General features: G+C 40.2%; 1 protein-coding gene across 3 annotated transcripts in view; it reads left to right on the top strand.

The window, feature by feature from the left end:
- The window catches only part of STK39 (serine/threonine kinase 39), a 162,569-nt gene that overhangs the window by 30,593 nt on the left and 104,092 nt on the right, over positions 1-27,884 (top strand). For all 3 annotated transcript variants that reach the window (XM_005290401.5, XM_008178422.4, XM_065561797.1), the window contains 4 exons: positions 9,225-9,337; positions 18,008-18,116; positions 19,645-19,786; positions 22,929-22,984. In XM_005290401.5, the coding sequence (XP_005290458.1) occupies positions 9,225-9,337; positions 18,008-18,116; positions 19,645-19,786; positions 22,929-22,984 (420 nt within the window). The remainder of the gene's footprint in view (positions 1-9,224; positions 9,338-18,007; positions 18,117-19,644; positions 19,787-22,928; positions 22,985-27,884) is intronic.

The following is a 27,884-nucleotide window of genomic DNA, read 5'->3' as shown; positions in this document are numbered from 1 at the left end:
AATGACTCTCTTCTGCAGTTGAGGGATAGAACCTTCCTCTTTTCTAATTTTGGTAAATGTAGGGTTTTTTATTGCTGATCCGTTTTTCTTTTCCTCCCCTCTAAGAATGGTGAATTTTTGTCTAATACCCACACTTCCTATCAGATTTTTCTGCCACTCTTCTGTCCTTATAGCACATGCATGTTTAAAACATTAGAAACTCCTCTTGAAGGTTTTTTTTAATAGTATTTTAGCGATGGAGAGAGGGATGCATGTTCCTTATCTAAGGCTGTAGTGGGATTAAGAAAATATTCTAAGATGCTTTTCAAATTTGAACTCTAAAAAGAGTTCTTCTGAATTGCATATATAGAAAATAGAGCATAGTATTATTGCTAAATTGCAGAGATTTGTATCTAACAGATTCTTACATTACTGAGCAATGTAAAAGCAAAAATTAATCATTAATGTCAACTTTTTCATGGCAATTGACATTTGGAAGTATTGCAAGTAGAAATTATCTCATCTTAGTTGCTTCCATATGGCCATTCTGAAGGTACTCTAATGTCACTTGAAATGTTTGTGTTTTGATCTATTGCATGAAGCTAGAAAGAGAAATCAGGAGTTTTCTGTCAAGATGCTTAAACTTTAAATAGGATTTTTAGAGATGGGATATCTTTTTGGTCTACATTTAAAGTCCAGAATTTGACTTTAATAATATTTATTGTAGAAGGAAACAGGTAACTAAAATTGAAAGCACTCATATGTATGATAGTACTGAAAAAAGTCCTGAACAAGGATTCTTTGACTACATTCAGCCTCTTATTTCTCTAAATTGGAGTTACCTACCAAATGGGTTCTTTGTGTTTTGAGCATCACAATCATTAGCTGGCTGTGTGACACAATAAGGTACTGAATTTCCATAGTTATTCCACAATCAGTTGGAGGACTAGACAGTTTCTAACAGTGATGTGACCATTAGAACTTTATAGAGCATATACATTTTATGAACCTGATTGGGACTTGAGTTAGCCTATATTTGCACAGGCACAGTCTCTGACCACAGTCACTTGGGTTTGCTAATGATTTGCAAAAAATCCTTTGGATACAGAGTATTCATATTGCACTTGCAGGTGGGGGTAAGGGTGTGTGTGGGAGAATAGTGTACATAAGTCTGCATTTTGAAAACAGGGATCTGTAAACTGAGACAGGGTAACTAAAAATATTTAAGAAGTCAAAGTGCATCTCCTCCATCTCTACAGATTTTGCTCAGCCTGTGAAAAACAGTAGTTCATCTGACTGTGTAATATAATCTGATATTGAAGGAAAATTTTCTCTATTCAGAGATACATAATGTCACTGATATTATCTGTGGCTGAATGTGGATTATTATTATTATTATTTTTTTTAATGATAACTGTAACCAAATCCAATGGGCAGTATCAGTTCTCTAGTGCAGTGCTTTTCAACCTTTTCATTTGCGGTCCCTTAAAAAATTTCAAATGGAGGTGTGGACCCCCTTTGGAAACCTTAAACATAGTCTGCAGACCCCTTGCAGGGGGTCAAAACATGCTAAATAAATTGTGTGTTTACAATTTGCCGGTTTTGCCAAAAATTCCAGTACCTTCCTAGTGGCCAATAGGCATACACACATTGTGAATGCACAACACATCATTCCTCAACAGACTTGCATGTGCACTCCTCTCTCACCCCCTGTGCATTCACTTTTCTGTTCTCACACACCATCCTGCCATTCATTTACTCCCCAGGGGTCAGGAATACACACAAGACTCTGCCCTGTGATAAATGAAGGGGGAGGGAGTAGGAGTAGCTCCCTTTTATGGATACCCACCCAGCCAGTTAGCTATAAAGTCCCTCTTGGTGGCTGTTCTCTGCTTGCTTTACCTGTAAAGGGTTAACAAAGTCCCCCAGGTAAAAGAAAGGGAGTGGGCACCTGACCAAAAGAGCCAATGGGAAGGCTAGAACTCTTTAAAAATGGGGGGACGGGGGGAAGCTTTCCCTTGGCTGAAGTGACGGGCAGCAGGAATGCTGTGTCCAGTTTGAACCAGGTATGAAAAATTATCTTCCATACCTAGAAGGATTCATTGGGACAGGGAATGTTTAGATAGATGCAATCAAGTTTATTTCTTTATTTTGGCTTGTGGATTTCCTCTGTGCTAAGCTCAGGTATTTTTGTTTTCTTTTGTAATGTTAAACTGGACCCCAGGGAGCCATTCCTGGGGTTTAACCCCTTTTCAGTTGCTCTGTAACATCTAGCCATATCCTGATTTTCCAGATGTTTCCTTTCTTCTTTTTAATAAAATTTACCCTTTTTAAAAAACCAAAAAAACCCCCCACCTGATTGGTTTTGTCTTTTAAAGATCTGTGCATATGTTTTTCAATTAGCTGGTGGCAACAGCTGGGTTTCCCTTTTGTTTTCTTTCTCGGCTTTCCCAAAGGAGGGGTGGAAAAGCTAAGGGGCCACAGAGAAAACTTCCCAAGTGAGTTTTTCCGGGATTCACAAGAGGCAGTTTTTTCACTTGAGTGGTGGCAGCGTTTGCCAAGCCAAGATCAGAGAAAAGCTGTAACCTTGGGAGTATAACAAACCTGGAGTGGCAAGTATTAATTTTTAGAATCCATGCGGGCCCCCACCTTCTGCACTCGAAGTGCCAGTGTGGGGAATCAGCCTTGACACTTCCTCATTCATTCACCCAGGGTTTAATAATTCCTCCTGGCCCTGCCAAAGTCATCAATTCTTTTTCCTCCCCTCTGTTTCTGTCCCCATAAACTTTAAAATGAATCTGTCTCAGTCCACGTCAATATCCCCTCCATTCCCATTTGATGATGAATAAAACAGACATTTAGAAAGTGTTAAGCAGTTAATCGTGACTGTCTTGTGCTGTCATCCGTCACTGTGGTATCTGAGCTTTTACACAACTCATAAAAAGTTGAATTGAAACAAAATGACAGCCCATTCATCCCTTTAGCCAGGTGGTTCCTTTAGGGCTCTATACTGTGCATTCCACACTCCTCCAGCTTTCAGCATTTTTATGTATTCTGCCTAGAACCTTCAGTTATTTAGTTTTGTGCAGTGTAGAAAACTGAGTGAAAAGCTATGATAGTTGGCCACCATACCATATTTTATCTATCACGAAGTGACAATAGTCACCACCTTCCTGAGGAAGAGTAAGTGTTAAGCTGGAATATTTGCAAGGAGTTAGAATTGAAGATTCAGTGATTTCTTTGTAAGTGCCTTTATATGAAAGCCAGCTCTTGTAAAAACACTAGTATTTGTCAAGGATTTATTAAGACTAATTTGATAACTTTGTGACGGGTTGGATCACAGAAACCCCCTTGGGAGCTGCCACCCGATGTGCAAAGACTACCCCTGCTCCTGTTTTCCCTGCCAGCTCAGGACTCCAGCACCCTGTCTTGCTGAGCCGGACACTCCCATCTGGCTCCAGACACAGAGCCAGGGTCTGAATCACTTGTCCAAAGCTGCAAGTTTACCTGAAAACAGCTCACAGTAGCGTGCTTGTCTTTAGCACTCAGATGCCCAACTCCCAATGGGGTCTAAACCCAGATAAATATGTTTTACCCTGCATAAAGCTTATGCAGGGCAAACTCATAAATTGTTTGCCCTCTATAACACTGATAGAGAGATATGCACAGTTGTTTGCTCCCTCAGGTATTAATACATACTCTGAGTAAATTACTAAATAAAGTGATTTTATTAAATACAGAAAATAGGATTTAAGTGGTTCCAAGTAGTGACCGACAGAACAAAATAAATAAATTTGTTAGTCTCTAAGGTGCCACAAGTACTCCTGTTCTTTTTTCTTAGAACAAAGTAAATCACCAAGCAAAATAAAATAAAATGCGCAAATCTATGCCTAATCAAACTGAATACAGATAATCTCACCCTCAGAGATGCTTCAGTAAGTTTTTTTTTCTCCAACTGGACACCTTCCAGGCCTGGGCACAATTCTTTCCCCTGGTACAGCTCTTGTTGCAGCTCAGGTGATAGCTAGGGGATTGTTCATGATGGCTCCTCTCTCCCCTTGTTCTCTTCCACCCCTTTATATATCTTTTGCATAAGGCAGGAACCCTTTGTTCCTCTGGGTTTCCACCCCCCCTCACTGGAAAAGCACCGGGTTAAAGATGGATTCCAGTTCAGGTGACATGATCACATGTCACTGCAGGACTTCATTACTCACTTGCCAGCACACACATATACAGGAAGACTCATAGGTAAATACAGCCATCTGCAGACAATGGGAGTCATCAAGATTCCAAACGATCCTTAATGGCCCACACTTTACATAATTACAATAGTCACTCAGAGTTATGTTTTATATTTCTAGTTTTAGATACAAGAGTGGTACATTTCTACAAATAAGATGATCACACACAGTAGATTATGAGCTTTGTAATGATACCTTACAAGAGACCTTTTGCATGAAGCATATCCCAGTTACATTATATTCACTTCTATTTTTATAAAACCATATAGACTGCACAACGTCACAAACTTCATTAAAGCTAATCTAAATCTGATGCAAACAGATCGAGCTTTTTAAACTCCTATTTGGGTTCTATGTAAAATCAGCCTTACAAAGTCCCAGCCTGCTGTTTGCAGGGAGTAGGGCACTCGATCAGCAAAGCCATCAACTTCTCCTGAACTTATGTTTTAATTTAGCCTTTGTTAGCAAAGAAGTCCTTGAAATGCAAACTGAGTGCAGTCGATGCCTGTGTCAGATGGATGATAGCAGCTGTTGCCATAATAGGGTCAGGCCTTGCTAAGCAAGCAGAGGAGCAGCTGCAGTGGCCCACACTGAATCCTCTGGGCTCGGAGGAGAAGTGACAATTAGCAATTCCTCCAGGCTCTCCCTCCACAGAGCCAGACCTGTTTCTAATCCTCCCTCATGGCCAGCAAACACCAGCACAGAGCTCTCCTGTCCTGTAGTTCCCACATCAGCAGGCCATAACCTCTTTCTAAGGAAGGAGAAGAGAAGATACATGCTCCTTTTTATCTACTGCACCTCCAAGGATCCCAGTATAACCTTCTTGTGGTGCTGGCATGCGCAAGGTGCACAAAGGGGCATGCAAGGTCCCGAAAGAGAAATAAGCTTTTCATTAAAGATAACTCTGGAGTGATCCAGTAGCTCTACCAACAGGTGTGACAAGACTTTCAACATTGACCCTCCAGCATCCCAGCAAAGCACTTGAACATACACACAACTTTGAACACCCAACTAGTACTGCTGACTCGAGCATTCACGCTACTTTTACATGTGAGTTAAAGTGCCTACAAGGACAAGAAGATCCCTAGGGCCTCCAAACTGGACATGATGTGGCAAGTGGAGAAGTGAGGCACCTGCCATCGGAGAACAGGTGCTGATATGACCTCTGGAACTTGCAAAAGATGCTGCTGAAAGGCAATAGTTTGGTGGGACAGGGTAGAGAACTGTCTTGTTTCACTGTAAATTGTGCAAGTGACCTTTGGCAGTTTGAAAACTCTCCAGTCTACACCTCAGTGAGTCCCTGTGCCTACTAAAGCAGTCATGAGAGAACTTTCCTTCTCCCAACCCTTTCCTCCTCCCCTTCCAACAATGGAAGAAAATCACTCTGGGCTTGTCTACATGGGGACATTCAGGAAAGTAAATTTAACTAAAAGGTATAATTGGGATTTAAAGTAGTTGAGTTAAACTGCATTAAACCCCTGTGAGGACACTCTTTCAGAATTAGGGCAGGTCTATGCTTAAAATGCTGCATCGGGACAGCTGTGTCATAGCACTTAAGTGAAGATGCTCCTACGTTGATGGGAGAGCTTCTCCCATTGGTGTAGTTAATGAACCTTTGGCAGATGGGAAAAGCTCTCCTGCTGACACAGGCCCCTCTGTAGACAGTGCTAGGTCAGTATAACTATGTTGCTTAGCGATGTGGATTTTTCACACCCCTGAGTGACGTCGTTATACTGAGTATAGACCTGGCCTTGGTGTCCAGACAGGGGTTTAATGCAGTTTAACTAAGCCACTTTAAATTCCCACCTGTTAGGGCTTTTCTACACAGTGCAGTGCACTCTACAGAGGTGTGAATCGTAGTGCACTGTAACGTTACAATCTAAGTGCCCAGTGTAGATCCTGTTGGCATGAGCTAAAAGATACCCAGTGCTCACTGATGTAGTCACATATGAAATGAGACAACGTAATCTGCTAGGTGCTGAACTGTCTTGCTCAGCTGGCCATATAGCATATAAATACTGTGGGGCGCTGTGCCTCTCCCTCTGAGCGTGAAAATGGAAAGGAAACTAAAACTAATTAGCAGAGATGGTGCTGGATTTGTTTTATTCTAAACACAGAAGGCCACCTGAGCAGTTGTCACTATATATCATGGATGAATTTTGTCTCTGGCATGCTGCTGAAGGAGACCACAAGTGGTAAATGGCTGGTAATTTTTGTTCATGCTTGAAACTGATATAAGAAGTTCTTAAACTGGACTTCAAAGGAAGTTCCTTAAGGAACTTGCATCAAATACTAGTTCAGTAGACACAGGGCAGGAGAAGTCTTCTAATCTAATGCAGAGGATTGGATAGGAGTTGTGTGGTGGGGAGCCTCCAAGCAATAACTGTATACTCTTGAGATCCCGTCCTGCAAAGACTTAAACTAAGCACATGCGTTATACACACAACTGGTTCTGGTGAAATCAATGATATAATTCCCATAGCTAAGCACATGACATGCATAAATCTTTACAGGATTAAGACCTGGGTCTATAATTGGGAACAACAAACCTGGATAATTTTTTCTCAGCAAGTTTAAAGAGAAACAAATCAAATTTAGGTTTAAATTAGAGTAAATGGTGGATTCTCTGAAACTTGAAATCTTTAAGTCATGGTTTGAGGACTTCAGTAATTCAGCCAGAGGTTCTGGGTCTATTTCTGGAGTAGGTGGGTGAGGTTTTGTGGCCTGTGATGTGCAGGAGGTCAGACTAGATGTTCATAGTGGTCCCTTCTGGCCTTGAGGAAAAGGGAAGGGAGAGTGAGTAGCAGCCAAAAGTGTGTGTGTGTGGGGGGGGGGGGGGCGATGCGGGGGGGGGGGGGGGGTCTAGTAGTTGAAGGTGGTACGGGTAGATGGGCGCTCTTGAGTTGTTAGCATCCAATAAAACTGGTCATATCCTGGTCCCAGTGTAGTCAGTGGGAGTTGTGCTGCTGACCTTAGTGGGGCCAGGATTTTACCCTTGGAATCTTCACCCAGCAGGAAAGTGCAGATTTGGGTAGTTTCCCTCACTACAAATTAACTAAACTCCTGGCATAGGAAAAGATACATAAAGGGCAAGCTTTTTCTTTAGTTCCTGTATCCTGGTTTCATTCTGCAGCAACTCTTCCAGTATGGAGCTGAAATATAATGACACACATTGTGTACTGATGTTCATTGAAAAAAAATTAACAAAAACATATTAGAAACTTGGCCTTTGGGGGTAGGCCTTTCGTTTCCTGGTGTGTCTATTTAATATCACTTAATTCTTTTGCTGGATGCCATTGCAGGAACAGCTTAGACATGTTTTTTTCCCCCCAAGTTGACAGAGCAGATTGCACCAATATTTGTCAAAGGCCACATCCTGCAAAAGCACTTCTGACTTGTTCTGTTGTAGGGGTTTTTTTTTTTTTGAGATCAGCTTTATTTTGTAACTAAGTAGATGCACTGAGCTAAAAGCTTTTGTTTTGAAGCATGATGTGAACAAAATTATACCAATAAACAATACATCTAAATAAGTAAACAAACATACACAGTAACTTCTAGTCATGTGGTATTGTGTCAGTTCTGTTTTCAGATAGCAGGAGGAAGTTGCCTATTGTTCTTAAGCCAGCTGGTAACTGACACCACATTTGTGGAACATAGGAACAAAAGGCTTTTGTTCACAATTTGTATTCCTCTAGAACATACCAATTTCAAAGCCTAAGTAGAACATAGTGTATGAGCAGGCCAATTTGAATAGAACAATCTGGTGAGTTCAATGAGTTGGTACAAATCCATAATTTTAAATTAAAATAAAAAATGGGACTACAGGTAGTAATTACTCAGGAGGATTACAGTTTGCAACATGAATGGACAAAATGCTCCCATCGCATCTCCTTGCTCCTCCTGTATACGGGCTCACTCTGATCACAGTAGGATATTGAAAAACGTGTAAGCATTTCACTGTCCTTCTCTCTGAGTTGGAGTTGAAAGGAATGCATTTAATTTAGAAACTACAGTACTGAGGTGTCCACTTGACGGCAAACAAGAGCTCTTGGTAAAGGAAGCAATGGTACTCTCTAATCCTTGTGACAAAATAAAACACTTCCTGAAAACAAAATAGTGTTACTCCATGCAAAATACCATTGGTCACCTCTAATACAGTATTGCTGTGTATGAGAACTAGAAATGGTTTAGCCATGCTCAACTCAGTTGAGACTTAAGTCCAGTTTTTCTGTAGCCTCGATATACCTAATTAGGATCCTCACAGGGAAGCAGTATTTTGTCCTAATATGCTGCTCCCAAGGTCAGACCTCACTATTGGGTGCTCATCCACCTCACTGTTAACAAGCAGGAACACAAATGAAACTGCAGAAGTTTTGGCGCACCCAGTTTTACTGGAACTTCCCTCAGTTCATTACATTGCATAGACAAAATCCTAAGAAGTTTGGATCGTCCTGAAACAATTGAGCCAAGTAACATTTTGTAAAAAAAAAAAATTAAAATATTTTGGTATTATTTTGTAGTAATATGCTAACTCTGTGTGTAATGGAAGGTTTAAATTCCTGTTGATTTGAAACTGACATGTTCCGGGATGGGCCTCCACCTTCTTAATTTATGTTATTTAGGTGACTCCATAGTTAAGTTGTGGTCATCCCATTTTATAAATGTGGAAGATGAGAACTGTTTCTGGAAATTAGAAGTATGGGACAAACACCAAAATAAAAAGATTAAATATATTGAGTCTTAAAACTTTTTTTCTTTCGGCAAGTAAGTGTGTGTGCGCGCGCGCGAGCGCATTTTCAGTCCTTTCTCACTGAGAGCCAGTTCATTTTTGGAATGTCCAAATAGGCATCTACTGGTGTGTCAAACTTTTGTTTCAAGTTATTTTCTTCAAACTTCTTAGCTACTGACTAGCACTTGATTCTTACTCATGACACTTTTAAAATTAACTGTAAACTTGTGGTGTTTATATATGTAAGCATGTATTCCAATTCTGTTCTTTTTCAGGTAGTGGTGCTACAGCAGTAGTCCAGGCAGCGCTATGCAACCCCAGGCAAGAACGTGTAGCAATAAAGCGAATCAACTTAGAAAAATGCCAGACCAGTATGGATGAATTGCTTGTAAGTAAATTCAAAGAGAAAAATGTTGGTGGGCAGCTCTTCTTTTGCCTTATCTGAGATTTTTTTATGTAGAAAACAGGTTAAAAAGAATCTGGGAGACATGTGCCACTGCACTAATAAATGAACTGTATCCAGATCATCCAGTAACTATACTACCATACAATATTTCAAATGTGCAAAAACAAGACATGCAAAGATTGGATATTTCAGGATTGTATGTGTTGAGGCCTTTGGAAGAGCTACTCTAAGCCGTAGCCATTTCTTACAAGTGACTCTGTCTTCAGGAGTTTGAAACTTGACCATAAAAATGTTTGAACTTCATATGTTAAGACTACTTACAAAAAGAAATTCATGTCTAAATCAAAACTTACTTACTTTTTTTGGGGTGTGTGTGTGTGTGTGTTGTGTACACATTATTTGGGTTAAAAATCCCAATGAAGAATGGCAGCATTTTAAACAAACAAAAAGCTAGTTGAAGTTGCAAGTTTTGGAATAATAATAATAATAATAATAATAATGTCTATATTTGGTCTTAAAATGGATTACAGCACACCTTAAGAGCATATCTTTTCACACATCAGGATTTTCATATCACAGACCTAATATGGGTTTGTGCCATTTAGCTTTAATCCAATAGACCATACCAACTGCTTTAGAAACTCTTGTTTGGATCACTGATCAAAGGAATACAGACTTTTTTTTAAAGTGCATTTTTATACAATAGCCACTTTAGAATAGTAGGAGTGTAATAGGTTAATGCACCAGTGATGGCAGTCTATCAGGTGAGTGAACTCTTTTAGCAGACTTTCATAACTCTCCTTCTATTCAGGTGCTTATAAGACCAATCACCATGCTATCTAGGCAGCATGACAAGAATCCAAGAATGCCAAATATTTCCAAAAAAGAGAGTGTTACTTTCTGCTTCTCAGGTTGCTGTTACCGGGAGGGTGTGGATTTTTTATTTTCTAATGAAGAAACTTGTAGTTCTTCTTCAAATGCTGTTCCCTATGTATGTTCCACTGTGGGGTAGGCATACGCTCTGTATACTGGGTTCTTCAAGATGTGTGGTCCACTAGATGCCCTCCTTCCTTTCTGCTTCGGATTATTCTCTGATTTGTGGTGGAGAAGGAACTGGAGAGACGGTTGATCCGCTCTGCCTTTTATCCCTTGGTCAGAGGCATGAGGTGATCAAGAGACACTGCTTTCAAAGTTTTCTGGCTCCAGGCTCATGGAGTGCTTGCCTACCCACAGTGGAATGCAGATCGAGACCACATATCTTGAAGAACCTCCAGTTACTATAAGGTAAGTTAAATTTCTCTTGGAAGATAAATGGTCTCCTTGATGTGGAAATGCCAAGATAAAGGTGTCTTGACTATTACCCTTGATACTGAGGACTTGGCTACACTCGTGAGCAATAAAGGAGCCCCGGGCGCACTAGCTCACTCCCCATCCTCACTGGCAAGGTACGTAGAGTGCTCTGACTCCACGGCTACAGCGCTGCTGGTACTTCACCTCGGCGAGAGGAATAATGTTTGCTGCGCCTTGGCTACAACACACGGGCGTCAGTGTGAATGAGGTGTTGGGTTACTGGACTCTGATCGGCCTCAGGAAATGTCCCATAATCCCCTTAAGTCAAGTAGCCACTCTTGTCATTGTTTTGAACTCCTGTAGGAATGCGGAAATGCCCTTTCAAAGCTCTGTTTCTGACAGCCGGCATGCAAGCCGTGTGTGTGTGTGTGTGTGTGAGAGAGAGAGAGAGAGGCGGGGGGGAGGTCTGCTGCTGTCTGAACTTACAAGACAGCATGCTGACATGCTCTCAGCCCCCCCAAAACCTCACTTTCTCCCCCTACATACACCCAACTCACTCCCTGTCACACTCCACCTCCCCTCCCCCATTTGAAAAGCACGTTGCAGTCACTTGCATGCTGGGATAGCTGCCCATAATGACCACTCCCAATGCCATTGCAAGTGCCGCAAATGTAGCCATGCCAGTGCGCTTGCAGCTGTCAGTGTGGACAGACTGCAGCGCTTTCCCTACTGCGCTCTACGAAGGCTGGTTTAACTCACAGTGCTCTACATCTGCAAGTGTAGCCATGCCCTCACACAAGTTGGGCTCAGCCATCTTCCTTCTGATAGTATATCCTGCAGTCTTGGGCTCTCCACTGCAAATGTTCTTCATCTGGTTCTTGATGGCCTTCCCCTTAGTTTGTCCACCCCTGCACTGTATAATCCTATGTCCTGGGGGCCGCATCCGGCCCTTCAGATGTTTTAATCGGCCCCCGAGCTCCTGCTGGGGAGCAGGATCCAGGGCTTGCCCCGCTCTGGTGCTCCAGCTGGGGAGCAGGGTTGAGGGCTTGCCCTGCTCTGTGCGTGCTGTGGCTCTGCACGGCTCCTGGCAGTAATAGCATGTCCCCCCTCCAGCTCCTACATGTAGGGGCAGCCAGGGGGCTCTGCACGCTGCCCCTTGCCCCTGGCACCGCCACTGCAGCTCCTATTGGCCAGGAACTGCGGCCAATGGGAGCTGCGGGGTGGCGCCTGCAGACGGGGCAGCGCGCAGAGCTGCTTAGCCATGCCTCTGCAAAGGAGCAGGAGGGGAGACATGCAGCTGCTTCTGGAAGCTGCTTGACGTAAGTGCCACCCAGAGCCTGCACCCCTGACCCCCTCCTGTGCCCAAACCCCCTGCCCCAGCCCTGATCCTCCTCCTGCCCTCCAAACCCCTTGGTCCCAGCCCAGAGCACTCTCCTGCACCCCCCAATCCTTCATCCCCAGAGCCTGCACCCCTGGCTGGAGCCACACACCCCTCCCACACCCCAACCCCCAATTTCATGAGCATTCATGGCCCGCCATACAATTTCCTTACCCAGACGTGGCCCTTGGGCCAGAAGGTTTGCCCGCTTGATATAGTGTGATGTCTCAACCAGTTGTAGCTGTTTTCAAGAGGATTGTGGTAGAGGAGTTGTCTTCTGAGGCAGCTTAATTCCAATGTGTTTGGGCTCTGTAGATAATCAGAGCCTTGAACTGGACCTGGGAGGGGAAAAGACTCCACTGGAATGTGGTGTGATGTGTTAGCACATGCCCGCTACTTCACCCAACCCCTCCCAAAAGTGCTAAGAGGCTTTATTTTAAAGTACACCTTTACCCCGACGTAACATGAATTCGGATATAACGCGGTAAAGCAGTGCTCCGGGGAGGCGGGGCTGCGCACTCTGGTGGATCAAAGCAAGTTCGATATTATACAGTTTCATCTATAACACAGTAAGTTTTGTTTTTTTGGCTCCCGAGGACAGCGTTATATTGGGGTAGAGGTGTAATCTGAAACAATCTTTCTTAAACTGGCTCTAGAGGCAACTCCGAGGGAAAGGGTTAAACAATCCCAATCTTTTCAAAAGGGATTAGTGCCTTCTCTTAAAGGCTACCTTCTTGTAAAACATTCTCTGTCAGGGCTTGAGGTATCCACATGTCTGTCTGTCAATGCTAAGATATCTTGCCTGTCTGCCAAAACAGAAGCAGTTTATCTGGACCTTTTGATGCCATATTGCCTTCTTCCTTCCCCACACTTTTACTATATTAATGATGGTAATTCTGCCTTTATGTGCAAACAGCTTATTTCTCCTTCTGCTACTGTTCTACTTGAGCCAGAAATTCCCTCCCACACACAGTTCTGTGGCTACACGTGACTGTTGTCCTCCCGTGTTAACTCTTCCAAGTGCATGTTTATAATCTGTTTGAGAGTCTTTAGTCAAATACATTAAAAGGCAGAGGACCCTGATAATTGTTAGCTCTGTTCTAGCATTGTGAATTCACTGTTTCAAAACAAGATATTCTCTCTCTCTCTCAAACACACACACCATTTATCCCTAAACTATTTGATTGCACAAGTACTTTGATTTCTATGCATAGCACTTCGAATATATTTCCCAAGCATTCTATGAGCTCTCCTTTTTGAGAATACTGATTGTGTTAAACACTGTACTCTACTAAAAATGCAATTCATACAATAACTATGATAAATATTTTCCATAGGATGGTAGTGGCTTTTATAATGGGAGAGCACAACTGCATTTAATAAGTAACTTATTAGGTAGCTCAAGAATTAAATACTTCTGTTTACAGTGTGTTCTTTACTTTCTAATATTAAATTGTACTTGAATTTCTTTTGTGCTAAATGTCCACTTCATTTTGCAAAGTGAGCTCAATTAACAATCTTAAGCTGCTGCATTTTAGAAAAAGACTTCAGTAACTTGATGTGCAAATAGAGATCTTATGTCACTGCTGGTGTCTGCAGAATTGTCGTCTACCCTGTGAATCCAGCTGTTTGCTACCAAATGTCAGTGCCAGGGGGTCCTTGTCTTCATCAACTCAGGCAACATCTACACTATAAGGACTATAGAAGCACAGCTACGGCACCATAGCTGTGCTGCCATAACCCTGTAGCATAGACACACCCTACAGGGATGGAAAAGTTTTTTTCCATCACTGTAGGAACTGCAGCTCCCTGAGTGACAATAGCTAGGTCAACCAAACACATTCTTACATTGACCTAGTTGTGTCTGCATTCGGGGTTAGGTTGGCATAGTTACAGCGCTCACTCCTGAGCAATGGTAGCTATGTCAACTTAAGTTTTAAGTGTAGACCAGGCTTCAGACTCAGCCAGGGAAACAAAATTTCTAAATTAAATGTCCAGAATCACTGAGAAAATTTTTACCAATAGTGGTTTGGTCATAAAACTGTTAGATCAAGGAAACTGCTCGTGTGTAAGTAGGAATATTCACGTGAGTAAGGAGTACTTGTGTGAGTAATGACTTGAAAGCTCTGTACTTCCTGAAGGACCTATTCAGTCAAGTGAGTAACTTTAAATATGGTGTCAAGTATCAGGGGGTAGCCGTGTTAGTCTGTATCCACAAAAACAACAAGGAGTCCAGTGGCACCTTAAAGACTAACCAATTTATTTGGACATAAGCTTTTGTGGATTAAAAACCCACTTCTTCAGATGCATGGAGTGAAAATTACAGGTGCAGGCATACTGACACATGAAGAGAAGGGAGTTACCTCATGCATCTGAAGAAGTGAGGTTTTTTACCCATGAAAGCTTATGCCCAAATAAATCTTTTAGTTTTTAAGCTGCCACCAGACTCCTTGTTTTAAATAAGGTGAAAGTTGCCATTACTGTTTTGAATAAGAAGAATATTCCCAAATCAAGTTCTTACCAAATGCTACAAGGGAAGTCAAACTTTGGCTCCATAATGATTCTGTGAAGTGAAGAAGGATGGTCTACTGGAGGAGTCACTGGACTCAGATCTGGATTCAGTTCCCTTTTCTGCCACAGACTACCTGTGTGACCTAGGACAAGTCATCTGATCTACCCTGTGCTCATGGGGTACTTGCTATCTCTCACACAAGTGTTTGTGGTGATGAAATCTATTAATGAATTAGGTGCTCAGATTCTATGGCGAAGGCTAGATAGATTTCTTCTAAAATAGTAACATTTAATGTTACTATGATTCTTGTTAGCCATTATTTTAATAAAATAGATATCAGATTTTACAATTTATGAAATGGGGCTACCAATGACTGCCTCGACCCCATAGCTATTCATCATGACTTGATAATAAATTCTTAAGTTGAGACCTATTTTTATGGGGGCGGGGTATGTGTGTTGTTGTGGTGTTGTTTTTTTTTTTTTTTTTTTTTTTTAATTTCTGCATATCACTGTGCTTGCAAGGAAGAAGAGAAATTCTTACAATTTCTTGAGTACACATGGGTTTGAACTACTTTTAATATATAGGGTCAGCTTGCTGTTTGTTTTTGCACTTCTGTATTCTTACCTGGCTACTAGCTGTTGTAGCAGAGTCATTATGCCCAGTTAATGGAAACTCTCTTGTACTCATTCTGGAGCTTAGATCATTTGCCTGATAGAATAGAGTGGCTCTATCTGAATAAATATATAGTTATCCAATCGACTTCTGTGGCATTAGGACAAACCTATAAAAAGAGGATCTCTAACAAAAGAGACACAACCATCTGGAAACCAATTTATTAAACAAGTTTAAAAGTACCTTCAGTTATAACACCTGCTCTGAGTCCTCTCTGCCAATTTTTGTAGCTTTAGTCATATTATTTCAAAACAAAACAAAACCACCAAAACCCTCGAGTGTTTGCATGGGAGACATGTAGAAACAAGAAAAATTATTTACCCATTTAGACTCAATGCTGTGAAAAGCACTTGGTAAGCAGATTTGAACAAAAATTAAAAATCCTTTTGCTCATCCTTTTAATCCTTTTAAGTATTGTTCCGAAGGTGGTTTAAAATGAGGTTTTATGCACTTTTTTCAAAGTTGTTGATATCCCATTAGGTGAACCTCCCCACTGCAAGCAAACTTTGCGCCTCAGCCAAATAACTGCTATTTGTAGATCTTAGGCTCTGAAATCTTTTGCAATTGAAATTCCCATCCTTCTGCAATACAAGATTTTTAGGCAATTAACTGATATTGAGCTAAATGACTTGTGGAGGTGCTTGCTTAGTGGGTGGTTGTTACATCACCAGCTAACTGTAGCATAATGTGGACAACTGGAGTTTTTTGACCCTTAAATCCTCTTTTTTTTTTTTTTTTTTAAATGCTTTAAAGTATCTTAACGATCTTTTCAAACAATTACACCTTGCATACCCTTTGTAAACATATGGAGTAAATTTTGCCCAATAGTGACATGCCGGTACCTCTGAGAGACACCAGCAGCTGTTTTACAGCATGAAGCAGCAGTATACAAGCGTGAACAAAAAAATATTGTTCAATTGAGACTGCAGGTTAAATTTGAGTCATAATGTGACTTGCGGTATTGCAGCTTGATGTGGACAGCTGGGTTAAGACCCTGACTTTACAAAAAAGTACAATGAGATTATTAATAAATCATGTTTGTTCAGGACCTTGGCTTAACATCTCATCTAAGACTGCTGTGATTTAAATCCCTCTTATTATTCTGACATATAATTAAATGTGGTGAGAATAACTTGGCCATTTTTTTTCTCTTCCTTCTAAGGTATGTGTACACTGCAATGTAAGCCCAGGGCTAGTGGGACTTGAGTCAGCCTAACCATGTTAGGGAACCCTGGACTTGACTGTCAACAGTGACTGTATTTAAATCCTATGTTAAGACTTTTCTAACCCATGCTTGAATTTAGGGCTCTGGCATCCACACTGACTCTGGTCTACGCACTATAAAGTACCATTTCCCAGATATGCTATCCCTAGCGTCCATTTCCCAAATGTGGCCACTCTAGCCCTAGGACCGTGGTGCCTGCCCTTCAAGTTACAGAAAGTTTGAGCAGCCTGCCAAACTCTTTGCAAACCCAGGAGGCTCTCTGATAGTATGCTTGCAGATCTGTGATTAGAAGAGAATGGGTTAATGCTGACCTAAGTTGCTGCTAATCACTATGGGGTGGGGGGGTGGTGGCTTCTGTTTTCAATAGAGTGGATTGCAGGTTTTTGGGATAGAAGATTAAGCAAGTTGTCCCATGGAATTGTGGGATACATCCAGATGACTCATGGGGCACAAATTAAACGGGGCTGCGTCTACACTACAAAGTAATAAGGCTCAGACTCTGGATCCTGGCTAGGCTTGAGCTCGGACGCTCTAGCCCTGCAGGGTCCCGGGACCCTGGATCCAAGTCCTGAGTTAGTGCAGTTGCAGTGTGGATGCAAGGGAGGGGTTAGGTTTTAGCCTGGGCTCAAACAGGGCTTACGTTGCAGTGTAGACATACCATTAGAGGCCTTCATGCTGACTAAAATAAAGTGTGGAAACCAGATGTAAGCTAGAAACTACATTTTCTTGCTTTTTAAAGACACATAGGACCTATTTCTGTTAACTGTCTGGGAGGCACTGTAAGAAATACTCTTAAAATGTTAAGTTAAAAATAAGGAAATAACCTTGGAAAAGGAGGTCTGGGGCTTAAGAAAGTTGTACACATTCATGAAGGTAACAGTCTTCCTTGCAACCTATTGTAGACTGTATGACTTGGTGGTGGTGCTGCTGCTGCTTCTGGCCACATCATGTGGTGACTGCTGATGGTGTACTTGTTTACTAAATCATTTCCTTTGCTTTTTTTCTATAGCTGTGAGCCAGCTTCCTCCACTCACTTGGCTATGTGGTCTCTACTTTGAGCCCCACACTTTGCTCACTCCCCTTTCACCACTCTTCCTCTCTGTCTAATGCATTTTCCAATCCTAGAGTTTCCTTAATCAGTTTTCTCTGTTCCTGTGCTGCCAAGGGCCTTTTGAGAAAAAACAGGGAAGGTACAGGCTCATTATTCTACAGCAGGTTTGTTCTCTCCTTTTAATTCCAACTTGCATGCCAAACCTGTTTTTTCTCTTGATCTACTCCCATGCCTTCTACCCTTGTAGATTGTCCACCATCGCTCCCTGTGGGATCATGACTCTGACAATTCCCTCCCTCCAGAAGAAAAGAGTGGCATCAATCTCCTGGCCAGCCTCCCTTTAATATTCCCCATCTTCAAAACTGGTTCTGTTGCTCAAGGTTTATGTAAATCATAAACGTGTGTGTAAACTATTCTATTCTCATATTTCACTTGGGAAGTTATTAATAACATAAAAATGATGGTTATAGCAAAATAGAACTGCTGTCTTTCCAGACTGTCCTGTTTTGCTTTTCTTATAGAAAGAAATTCAAGCTATGAGTCAATGCAATCATCCCAATATAGTGACTTATTACACGTCTTTTGTGGTTAAGGATGAACTCTGGCTGGTTATGAAGTTACTAAGTGGAGGTAAGTTCCTGACCTTTTTTTTTTTTTTTTTTTTGCTTGAGCTTGTTTAACTTCAAGATGATGTATGATGTCATTTGCATATGCACATTCTTTGTATTAATGCATCCAGTCCAAATACCTCCTTTTGTGGGGAAGAAGTAGTAGAGGAACACACTGGCTCAATGGCATAACAGGGATGCTGCTCTTTTAATGTACATTATTCAGGCTATGTGAGTAAACATGCACTTTTGCCAGATCTAATCAGTTCTATTGTTATTTTTTTCTTGAGCATTACATTCATTTACTTATCTAAAATAAGAGTAAACAAACCACTGCAGGTCCTATTTCCCTCATCCTGTCCCTCACCAAGAGAAGGACCAACACTATTTCATGCCTATTAGGCCTGTAGCAAAAGTTATCTGTCTTCTCCGCTGTGTCACTATTATTATTATTATTATTTTATTTTTTTTGACTGGATGTTTAAAAAGATTCCCACAACTTGCATGATTATTGTGGACAATATGAAAACGTAATCATAGTCATCTCTGGGAGGGGAAAAGACAGAAAACTCCATGTGTTTGCAGTTGGGAAACCAAATTTTTCCTTGCTGGCAAATAACTTACTATATCATCTTGTGTTACTAAATGTAACACAAGATTGCCAAGATCTGTTCTGATGGCAGCAGTTGACTAGTGCACTTCTATGGTCAGAAAATAAATATGGAAAATCTGCCTAAAATAACAGTTTGTTACTTGGGCTTCATTGAAATGCAGAAAACATTAAGCAATAATACGAAATATCTTTGTTGGCCAACAGTTAATGACTAGCTAAAGCAGCTGAGGACACAAAATGAAGCCAAATGATCATTAATACCCTAGCTAGTTACTGTCAGGAAATGCCTAGCTGAAAAGACAATGTCGCTATTGAAAACTGTTGACATTTTAATTAAAAACAAAAACTTTGTTTTGAAACGTGATACATCACAGTGCATGTTGCCAAGGACGCAGTGCTCTACTTAGAATACTTTTCATTACTATGCACAGTTTTCATATCCAGTTCTGCAACTGGATTTCTGTAGGCATGGGATTTGGCCCACATGGATCTGAGTGAAGAATTGGGACCTTGGATGGAAACTCTTGAGGGCAGAAAACATGGTCTAGTCTGTTTTGTAAAGTGTTTGTGTAAACTTTCAATGATATTGAAATGTATAACAACAGTAGCATAATAAACAAGTAAGCAGAAAGTTGAATGTTAGCTTTTTTAAACCAAATGATTTTTTTTTTTGAGCAATCTGTGCACTTTATTCAAACAGCTGATAGTTGAGGGTCTCTGTGTGAGCATACAAAGATATTTTTTTTTAAGTTGGAGCAGAATAGCTTAATAGGAGTAAAGAAGTGTAAATATTAAAATGTAGAAACTAATAGAGATCAGAAAATCTGGTCTCTATAGCTCAGTAATCACTGTGGTAAGACTTCTCAAACAGATTGTTTCTGACTTGTTTTCCCTCCCTTTCACCCCGTCCCCATGGAAATCCCGCTTTTCAATTTAGGTTCAATGCTGGATATAATAAAGTATATCATCAACAGAGGGGAACACAAGAATGGGGTCCTTGAAGAATCTATCATAGCAACAATTCTTAAAGAAGTTTTGGAAGGCTTAGATTATCTACACAGGAATGGGCAAATTCACAGGTAGGAGCATGTATACAGTGAATTGTATTCTTAATTTGCATTAATAGTCTTCACTATGGCTGACACTAGTCAATCCTAATAGGTTGGTTAATTGATGCTTTTCTCCAAGTATTAAAGGACTATGTTCAATAATTCTTGGTGGCAGATAGCACTGTTTAGGCAACTGGTATACCTTGTCTGGCTTATCATTGTTATCTTGTACTGTGTGTCTATATCCAACTGTTCTGTCTCCTCTTCTACATAAATTGCAAGCTCTTCGGGGCTTTGACCGTCTTTTTGTTATATTTGCATAGTGCACAGCACGATAGAGGCCTGATTTGGGCCCCCAGTGAATATCTGTGCCTTTGTAGCTATGAATCAATGCTTAGTTTTTGGTGTGTGTTTTCCTCTGACTTAGTATAAACCTACTTTGAAGGACCCATGAACACCTTTGTACTTGTTTTAAAAACAAAACAAAAAATTGTATCTTAGTAAATGCCCACTTTTCATCTACTTTCCCCACTGACTCCTAAGGTGTAGATCACATGTAATTTTATATTTCTTCTATTCACTCAGGCTACTCTATATGACTGCTATGGTGATATACTGTACCAGTTATTTCCATGACTTGGAGTTTTGGTGTCAGAAGCACTATATGTTGACCTCATGAGTATTGTTGGTTAAGACAAAGTTGGCTTTAAGGATGAGACTTTCAACAATTTCTTTGCTTGATCCAGTAGTGCCTTTATTTTTTTTAATTGTTTGCTTTCAAAAGGTGATTAAATTAATACTGTAAACAAATGCCCTAAAACGGTACAGCACAGGCCCAATGCAATATTAGTTTCTTGCACTTACGTAGCATGTTTCATCTTCAAACTGCTTTTTACAAATAAGCCCCCTCTTGTCAAATTAAGACATATATTTTCCTCACCTAGAACCCATGTTTCCAATCTAGACCTTCAAAGGATGTGCCACAAACCTTAATTTGTTGCCCATGCTAACAGAGGAAGAGTCATTATCGTCTAATGCTCACCATGTCCTCTGGATTAGGAAGAGATTTTTCTCAGCTCTTTTTGTAATGGTGCATAAGAAGCTGGAGAAGAGCTATTTGTTTAAGTCTCATTACAAAATGGAGTTGAGAAATAATTCTCTTAAATCATACAGCAGCAGCATGGAAGCATTGTTTACAGTAGAATCTTTTACATTCTTCTTGCCCAAATGGGTTGTCACTGATTTTCCCTAGTAGACACTAAATTAAACAACTGGAGTTGCTGCTTCCAAAATGGCTAGTGTGTTTTGTTTTTCCCTTCACCACCACTTGCTTCCCTATTAAAATATATCAATGAGTGAAGAGTTAGTCAATGACAGCAGATGCTAATTCTGTTCAGTAGATCCTAGGAAGATGGACTACTCAAATTCTTAATTTTTTTACTTTATGGTTATTGAAAGGAACATGTATTCTGTGCAGTTTAAATGGGTATAAATCTGTCATTTAAAAAATGCCCGATCCTGTGAAGACTTATGCTCATGCTTTTGTTTTTAATTTTAAGCATATGAATAGTGCCACTAGATGTCTGAATAAAGTCACTGAATTCAACATGAAGCATGAGTAGATGTCTTTGTAGGACTGAGTTATTGATCTAGTCTGACCTCCTGTATATCACAGGCCACCAACACCAGCTACATTGACCCCAATAACCAAAATGAGACCAAAGTATTACAGCCCATCTAAGTACCTTTATAAACCACCTATGCAGCACGTTAGTCAGGTGTAAATTTGCAGTAAACTATTTAATCTCTTCCCATAAATTTGATTAGAGCATTTTACAGAAGATTAAAGAAAGCAGTTTTATTTCTTTAAATTATTGGTGCAATTAGGGCAGTTCCTCACTGTAGAATTTTGAAAAGTTTCATTGGATTGTTAGGATGGAGACATCTAGGGCCAACCTCTGCAGTGCTGTTAAGGTGCAGTTTCCTTTGAGGTCATTGGAGTTTTGTCCATTTACATCAAAGCTGAATTTGGGCCCTTAGTTTCCATTCAAAATGGATTTGGCTTGTGTTCTTACTGGTAAGACACAATTTCCTAGCTGCAAGGGAACAGCCTACCCAGGAGAGGTGGTGGATTTGCTGTCACTTGGAGTATTTAAGACTAGATTTCTTTCTAAAAATATCATTTAATCCAGTTTCTGGGGGAAACTCTACGGACTGTGCAGGGGAGTTGGGCTGGATTGCCTCCTTAGTCTCTTCTGGCTTTGGAATGTGTGAATCTGCCTATCCCCTTCCTTCATGGGCCCTGGGGAGAATAGGATTGCCTACCTTGCCTCAAACTCATAATTATTGCAGTTCTGCATTAAGATAATGACTCGTGCTCCAGCCAGTTGCCTGCATGAGTCAGGAAGGAATTTTTTTTCCTGATGCACAACTAGCTAGATGTGTTCTGGGGTGTGGTTTTTTTTTTTTTTCCCTGCCGTCTTCTGAAGCATCGGAGATTGGCCCCAGCTGGAGATGGGGTGGACTGGTGCTTTGAGGTTGTACAGAGCAGTCTTCTCTTAAATGAATGGCTGGTGTGTCTTTCTCTTATGGTCAGGGTTAAACTGATCTCCTCCACAGTTGGGATTGGGAAGGAATTTTCCCTCAAGTCAAATTGGCAGGAACTTTGAAGGTTTTTTGCCTTCTGCTGCAGCATGGGCTTGCCTGCTAGCATGATTTGGGTCTCGCTCACTTAATCACTTCTCTGTTGTTGCTCTCCTGTTCTCTGCCTGTGGCCTGCAACAGTTTAATCTCATGAGGACTGAAATGCTTTGGTCTAAAGTCACTGGGCTCAATATGGGAGTATTTGAGTGAAATTTTATATCTCATACACTGGACATAGACCTAAATGGGTCCTTCTGGCATTAGACTCTGAAAGAATGCAAGCTCAGTTTTGCACGTCTATTTGCTTTTATATAAGCTAACAAAATTGTGTCCCTCCATTTCCCCCCCCCCTTTATTTTAAACGTCAGTGGAGCATCTTTGTTAACTAGTTTCAGATCAGATAATCAACATGTTTTGAGTGAACCTTTTACTAATTTTACATTTTTCTTATGAAGCTTTCTTTACAATAGCTATAATCACACATTATGAAACTTATTCAGAAAGTTAACTCTCTTCTTGTGCATTATAGGGATTTGAAAGCTGGCAATATCCTTTTGGGTGAAGATGGCTCAGTACAAATAGCAGGTAATGATGATGACTGAGGCCTAACAGTTAGTCAAGGGGAAATAGAAATGAAGCTAAGTGATACCTTTTTGAGATTCCCCCCTCTTCCTCCCCCCCCCCCCCGGAAATGCTGTAGTATCTCTTGGGCTACCAACTTCATAATGTGGGGGTGTCAGCTGAAAAATATGGTGCAATAACCCAGTTTGAGACTACATGATCTCCAAAGCAACAATAAAGCATCTGAGCAGCATATATCATACTTGTCTTACAAGCCATAGCAACAGTGTCCAAAAACCTATTTCCTTTTCCCCCAGCATCTTGTAACTATCCACATGCATGGGAGAATTTGTTACCCAGACTCAGCAATTCATGTTGATGTCCTCTGCATTATGTCATGAACTGTATTTCTGTAAATTATTCTAATACTTTAAAGTCTACACTAAAATACAATGGAGATGTTATACAGTGACCTTGGCCTCAAGACTCTTCTTGAAGATGTGTGGAGGGATGTTTAAGAGAAGATGCCTCCCTTTCCACTTTTGGCATCTCATTGTTTCATGATGGACACTCCAATAATCTCTAAGGCCTCTTAAAGATCAGGTTATAAAACATGGTGGTCGTCTTAGTGGTTGTCTATCAACCAAATAAATTAATTCTCATGATTGCTAGCCACTAGGCTGCATAGGTTTAGAAGAAGCTTTGAACATATCATGGGTTGTCCACATGACTTTTTTTTGCATGGTTTTTTGTTCGTTTGATTATTATTTTTTTAAATAGAAGTCTACAAGGGCATTGAAATAACACTGAACAGAGCAGAAGCTATTAGTAGATTAGATATCAAGAGCAAGTCACTAATCAGAAAAATGTTAAGTTTTCAGTTTGTGAGCAGAAATCTCCTTTGAATTAAATAGAAGTAACATGTGGAGGTTTGACCTCCTCTCCTCCCCTCCCCCCCCCCAAAAAAACCCCTAATATTAAAATTAATGGGATATTAAGTCTTCTGTGGCTTTTTCTATTAATGTTAAATTGAAATCAAAGAAAATAATAGGGCAGACTTATAGCTGTACCTGAAATCACATGGCTTCAAGTGTAGGACATATCAGGCACTTGCTGAGAAACTGTGACTTTTCTAAAACACTAGTTCAAGTATTTGAGATCCATTCGTTTTTATAAAGGAATTACCCCAAACTCCATCCACATGATTGCATTAGATTTTTTTTTTTTTTTTTTTTGAAAAAGTGGTCTCCATTGATTTGTTAACTTTTGGATACTCTGATTATACTTTTGATCCTATGAAGGTCATGCAGTCCCTCTCATGAGTAATACTGTGTTTCTTGCCAGGATTACCATATGTCTCTTTGGACAGTACATTGCTGCTTCTTGCTCTTGTGAGAATCCCTGTGATCAGTTCTATCCCTTCCTGTCCTTGGCATTACTCTCAGTGAGTAAGTCCCTTTACTGTGCTGCAAAGTCCTGCAGTACATCCAGAATTAAGGAAACTCCATGACTGTGTGGACATATGGCATGTATCCTGTGGCATGTGGTTTTTATGGCACACTTTCTAGCTAGAAGGCTATTCCACATCTTCACCTGGGGAGAATAATTGAATCTGAACTGTCTTTGTGAGTCCTTGCTGGTTTGGGCAGTTCCTATAATGTGATTTGTTGTAAATCCAGCAATAAATGAAAGTAGATATGCAAGATGAAAACATTTAAGAAGTTGAGAGTCATCAATTTTGATTTTTTTTTACAATCTATTTAAAAAAAAATCTTCTATTTTTTTCAACTTTGTGGGTGCTCTATATTTTCAATTTGTATGTATTTTTTTCTTTTAAAGTCATAAAAGGACACAATCAAAAGTCGCATTTCATTGAACACTTTTTATGCCTCCCTTTGTTAACAATTACACCTCTGATTACTATAATTAAAGGATTCATTCCTGGCCACAGTATGGGTGGCTTTGCATAATAAAGGTCAGTTCAAAATGAGAAATATACAAAGACAAAATGGTTTATTGTTTAATGTTAAATTTTGTAAAGAATGGTATTTGAAAGTGCAATTGCCCTTCAATATTCTCGCTTTTTGCAAAGTGCTGACAAATATTGGCATTATGTATGACAAATGAGAAACAGAGTCTATATGGACTTAATAGGGTGTTAAATATTTAAGTAGGCTCAGTCCACTAGAATCTTCAAAGAAATTGAAGTGCAGGAAAGTGACGTCTAGCCAGAGACCCTGGGGTAGCGGAACAGAGTTGGCTAGGGGGAATGTAGCAAACCTTTTGTTGTGTGGTTTGGAATTAAAAAAACAAAAACAAAAAAACAAAAACAAAAAACTTTTTTCCTTTTTCACTTCACTTCTCCTTTGTAGTGAATAGAAAGTTTTTCAGCCTACTTTTAACTAAATGATTCTAAAATCATTACTGGCCCACAGTCCTATAGCCTATTAAATACCAATAAGATTGTAACATCTTGTGCAAGAGATAATTGGTACTTCATCGACGTTTCAGCTTTCTAAGCTTGACTTGCCTAGAGAATATAAAAAAGCCATGAACTAAGTGAAGGAACAGAAAACCAAGTCGAGAGAAGGAGCACACAGTAATGAACAATCCTCTCTTGCTATCACAATTGGAGACTGAGAGGGAACTGAAAGAAGGTATGGGTTATTTGGTAAAGTTTTTACTTTAGTCAGTATAAGTGACAGTTCTGTTATCTTAAAGAGCATGCAGCTTTAGTAATCTAGGGAGAAGGTCTTTCATTTCCATTTCATATGTAGCTGTGGGTGCAAAACCCTTAAATTTCACCAGGCCGTTCTTCCACTGTTCATTGATGTGGCTATGAATGACCACAGAACAGATTGTGTTTAACCAGACCTTTTTCAGATGCTTTTGAGGCTGCCTCTTTTCAAAATTTTCAAAACAAAGGTACGTTTAGGCCCTGTTCAGTATTAATCTTAGTTTTAAGCCTGGGAAAGTAGCTCAGTCATGCAGAGTTTTGTGAAGGTCTCCATCTTTATTAGAAAGAAAAGGTTTAGAACTTGCCACCTAATTTTGATTTTAGAGGAGACTTCAGCCAAAACAGCATAGTTTAGAGCTCTGGGTATAACGGACACCATCACACCTACATTCACCAGCATTTTACTACAGAGTAACCTCCTCTCAATCCAGGGGAAAAATTGAGATATCTTGGATACCATAGTGTGTAGTAAAAGTTGGCAAGTACTGATTTAGTACAGGTGACTCTCTCCCGTCATCTACTATATAATAGAAATGTCTAACAAATCTTTTTTTTTTATTTGCAAGAAGGAGTATAAAGTAGGTTTGCCTCTTGCTTTCTAACTTTAATCAGAAGGTTATGTTCTTCTAAAGGAAAATCCTGAAACTTGATGAAAGACCTTTCCCTTTTAAGCAAAAACCTTGTCTAGTGCATGTGATAGCACATATGAGCATAGTACACAAAAACCTGTCTTTCTTACCAATCCATCTCAGTCCTGACCTCTGTCACTCCTGCTATCCTAGTCCTGAGATCTCATGACTTAAGGCTGGCAAATTGTGCCATGTGGGCAACTGTTTATGAAGCATTAGATTGAGATTGCTGAACTATTTTCCTGTGTGACACAGATCACGTTCAATCTATTTTTTTCCCAGAATAAACATTTCAAAAGTTCCCAAGTATGTCTCTCTCTCCAAAGTGACTTGGGTACGTGAGCTTAATGCCTGTTGACTTTCTCCCTGCACTGTACTCAGTGAGACTTGGGGTCATCCATGCATATGCTGCTTTTGAAAATGGATTGTCACTTAAATACTTTTGGAAAACCTTGCCACTAGTGTATTAACTCACTGTATGTGTGAGGCTGTCCCAGTCCCACCATTCTTTCCACTTGCAAGGCTCTTAAGAAGCTTCATAAACACTAATAGTTAACTTCTCTTCCTTGGCAGCTGCTTGTACATTGTTACTGTCTCTTACCATGAATGTGTAACAGTTTGCTATCTAACTTCTTCAGTTTTGCCCACTTCCCTTTTCCCATTTGGTTAAGTGGCCTAACAATACAGGAAAATGTCAACGCTAAAGGCACATTATTGGGTTAGGACAGGGGAAGTTAAACCTCTCTGAACCTTTGAGTAAACAAACGGTATGTTTTGAAGGATCTGTTACTGAGATACAAAGCTACTCAGTGAAGGAATGCTTTTTGTTATGACTTCTGTTCTTCTTGTTCCTCATCTATATATGACTTGTCAAACACTGCAGTCTCCTGCTAGTTTAATATGCATTTGAAAGTCATTCATATCTGTGAAGACATAAAATACAGAAAATACACTTATCTATTGGGCAGTATTTGGGTGATTTATTATGAAGCTTTTGATTCTGGGTATTTTGTCTCTTGCCTTTGCCATTTGTAGTACATTGCAAAATATAAAATATGTATTAATAACAAGAGGCAGTAAATACAAATAGGTGCATATAAATAAATTTTTTAAAAGGTGGTGCACAGGCTTGAAGATAAAACAAATGTGGCCTGAAAAACAAAACTACAACCGTCTCTCATCTGGATAACTTTTCATGAAGTGAGTTAACGAATAAACTAGAACTGAAATATAGATAACTAGTTAATAAAATAACATCGTTCTTCATATTTCAGTACTCAGTGCAGAATTGCCTGGTTAGACAGAAGGACCGTGTTTAGAAGACATTACCCATTACAGAATATTGACAAGTCCCAAAGCAGCAACTCCTAACCTACAATGTTTTATATAAAACAAAAGTGCTTCATGCAGCAGGCCCAGATTCTCAAGGATCTTCCTTTAATCCTTACCAAACAAGTTGCAGGTCAGGTCCCTGAAAACATATTTAGATGGCAAACTTAAATGCATTGTTTTTTCTGTGTGTAGAGATATAGGAGGGAACCAAAAAAGACAATCTACT

The sequence above is a fragment of the Chrysemys picta genome, chromosome 11 (assembly GCF_011386835.1).
Source record: "Chrysemys picta bellii isolate R12L10 chromosome 11, ASM1138683v2, whole genome shotgun sequence".
In the NCBI taxonomy this organism is placed as follows: domain Eukaryota; kingdom Metazoa; phylum Chordata; order Testudines; family Emydidae; genus Chrysemys; species Chrysemys picta.
The sequence above is the reverse complement of the archived record's forward strand: the minus strand, read 5'-3'. Positions and strand labels throughout refer to the sequence as shown.